The 1,946-nt window shown below is 42.9% G+C and overlaps 1 protein-coding gene across 1 annotated transcript in view; it reads right to left on the bottom strand.

The window, feature by feature from the left end:
- Window positions 1-690: 690 nt before the first annotated feature.
- The window catches only part of LOC101855690, a gene marked incomplete at its 3' end in the record, with an annotated part of 7,234 nt that continues 5,978 nt past the window's right edge, over window positions 691-1,946 (bottom strand). The window contains 2 exon segments of the mRNA XM_005112018.3: window positions 691-789; window positions 1,612-1,764. Coding sequence (XP_005112075.2) covers window positions 691-789; window positions 1,612-1,764 — 252 coding nt within the window.

Raw genomic sequence — 1,946 nt, forward strand, 5'->3', positions numbered from 1 at the left:
AACTCGCCATAAAGGCCAATGGCCTTTATAAAATTTAAAATTCTGCTGGGAACAACGACGGAGAAAATATCCTGCAATTTCTTGCATTTATAATATTTTCTTCGGATCTCTCCAAAGTCTAGACATTCTGTTAAAATGTGTCTAATGGTAAAATCTGTGTCGCATCCGACACAGAACGGCTTCTCCTCTCCCTGTTCTTTTTATTCGAACTGAAAATGAAACAGTTTTCTAAAAATAGTTATGACTGGGCCTGTGGCTGATGAGTCACCACATGGCCCAACTGAAAATGCCGCATACGAAATTTCAACCGACTTGTCTTTTGTCGGGAGGTGTCGGGTCATTTCGGTGGGCACATCCAAAGCCAAACGGAATTTTCACCCATTTCCAAGGTAGGAACCGGTGTTCCGTTTGAACTACCGTTACATTCATGGGGCTCACCGTTACATTAAGTCATGGACTTGTTACATTCATAGGGCTCACCGTTACATTCAGTCACGGATTTGTTTCATTCAGACGGCTCCCCGTTACATTCAGACGTGGACTTGCTATATTCAGACGGCTCAGCGTTACATTTAGTCATGGACCTGTTACATTTAGACGGCTCACCGTTACATTCAGACGTGGACTTGCTACATTTAGACGGCTCACCGTTACATTTAGTCATGGACTTGTTACATTCAGACGGCTCACCGTTACATTCAGACGTGAACTTGTTGCAGCCTTTCTGCTCGGGGCAGCTGACATCACAGTCTTCTTGACACCGGAAGCCAAACATGTTGTCTGGGCATTCTGGGAAGGCGTACATACACGACTAAGGCGGGCTGACAAAATGAGTTACATCGCTACCTTAGAATTACAAAGCCCTTTCAGACATTTTTGTCCGCTTTGAGTTACTAAGACCATGAGGTCAAAAACCATGTTCGGCATGTTCTATCAGAATCTTAAGATTATTCGGGGCCATTGTCAAAGATGTTTAAAAAAACTGCATTCCAAAAAAACTGGAAATGGAAATGTGAAATTATTATTATTTTTTTTTTTAGAAGCCAAATGTCTCAAAACGAGGTACTGAGCAGATAGGACACTATTTCCCTGGTAGCAACACGTAAGGCGGGCTGACAAAACGAGTCACTTCTCACAACCTACCTATGGAGAGAGATTCAGATATCGGCTGAAAATTGAAAGAGGGTTTGAATATGTAGATTTTCTTCAACAGAAACTTTTACCTTTAAGTTGTAAATTGTGTATTTTTATCCGTTCATACTTACAAATTGTATAAACTGAGCTTTTAAATTTGACTTATAATCCTATATGTATATTTACATACGAGCTGAAATCTGAGAAGTAGCTCAGTTTGTCAGCACATCTATCCATCTATCCATCTATCCATCTATCCATCTATCCATCTATCCATCTATCCATCTATCCATCTATCCATCTATCCATCCATCCATCCTTCCATCCATCCATCCAACGCATGCGCCTTTCCCTCAAACCATCCACCCACCAATCAACCAATCAACCAATCAGTCAATCAATCAATCTCTCAATCCATCCTTCCATCCATCCACTTATCCATCTATCCACCCACAACCCACCCATCCATCCACCCACCGTCACACAGGCCGGCAGCGTTGAGATGGTATCCGTACTTGCAATCCCCACACCTATCTCCGTGGTCTCGATCACATCCCGTGCACAGACCAGAGGGGTGTACCTTACAGCTCTTGTCGCACTCCCGCCCGTACATGCCTGGCTCGTCACACACTGACGCACACACAAAAAGACATACTGTATATATATACGTATGTATATACATATATGGGCTGCTCGCGATGTGAGGGAAAATGATACCCATGCCTTTAAACACACACACAAACACACACACAAACAGAGAGAGAGAGAGAGAGAGAGAGAAAGAGAGAGATAGAGAGAGAGAGAGAGAGAGA

Source organism: Aplysia californica, unplaced genomic scaffold, assembly GCF_000002075.1.
Source record: "Aplysia californica isolate F4 #8 unplaced genomic scaffold, AplCal3.0 scaffold01164, whole genome shotgun sequence".
Taxonomy (NCBI): Eukaryota; Metazoa; Mollusca; class Gastropoda; order Aplysiida; family Aplysiidae; genus Aplysia; species Aplysia californica.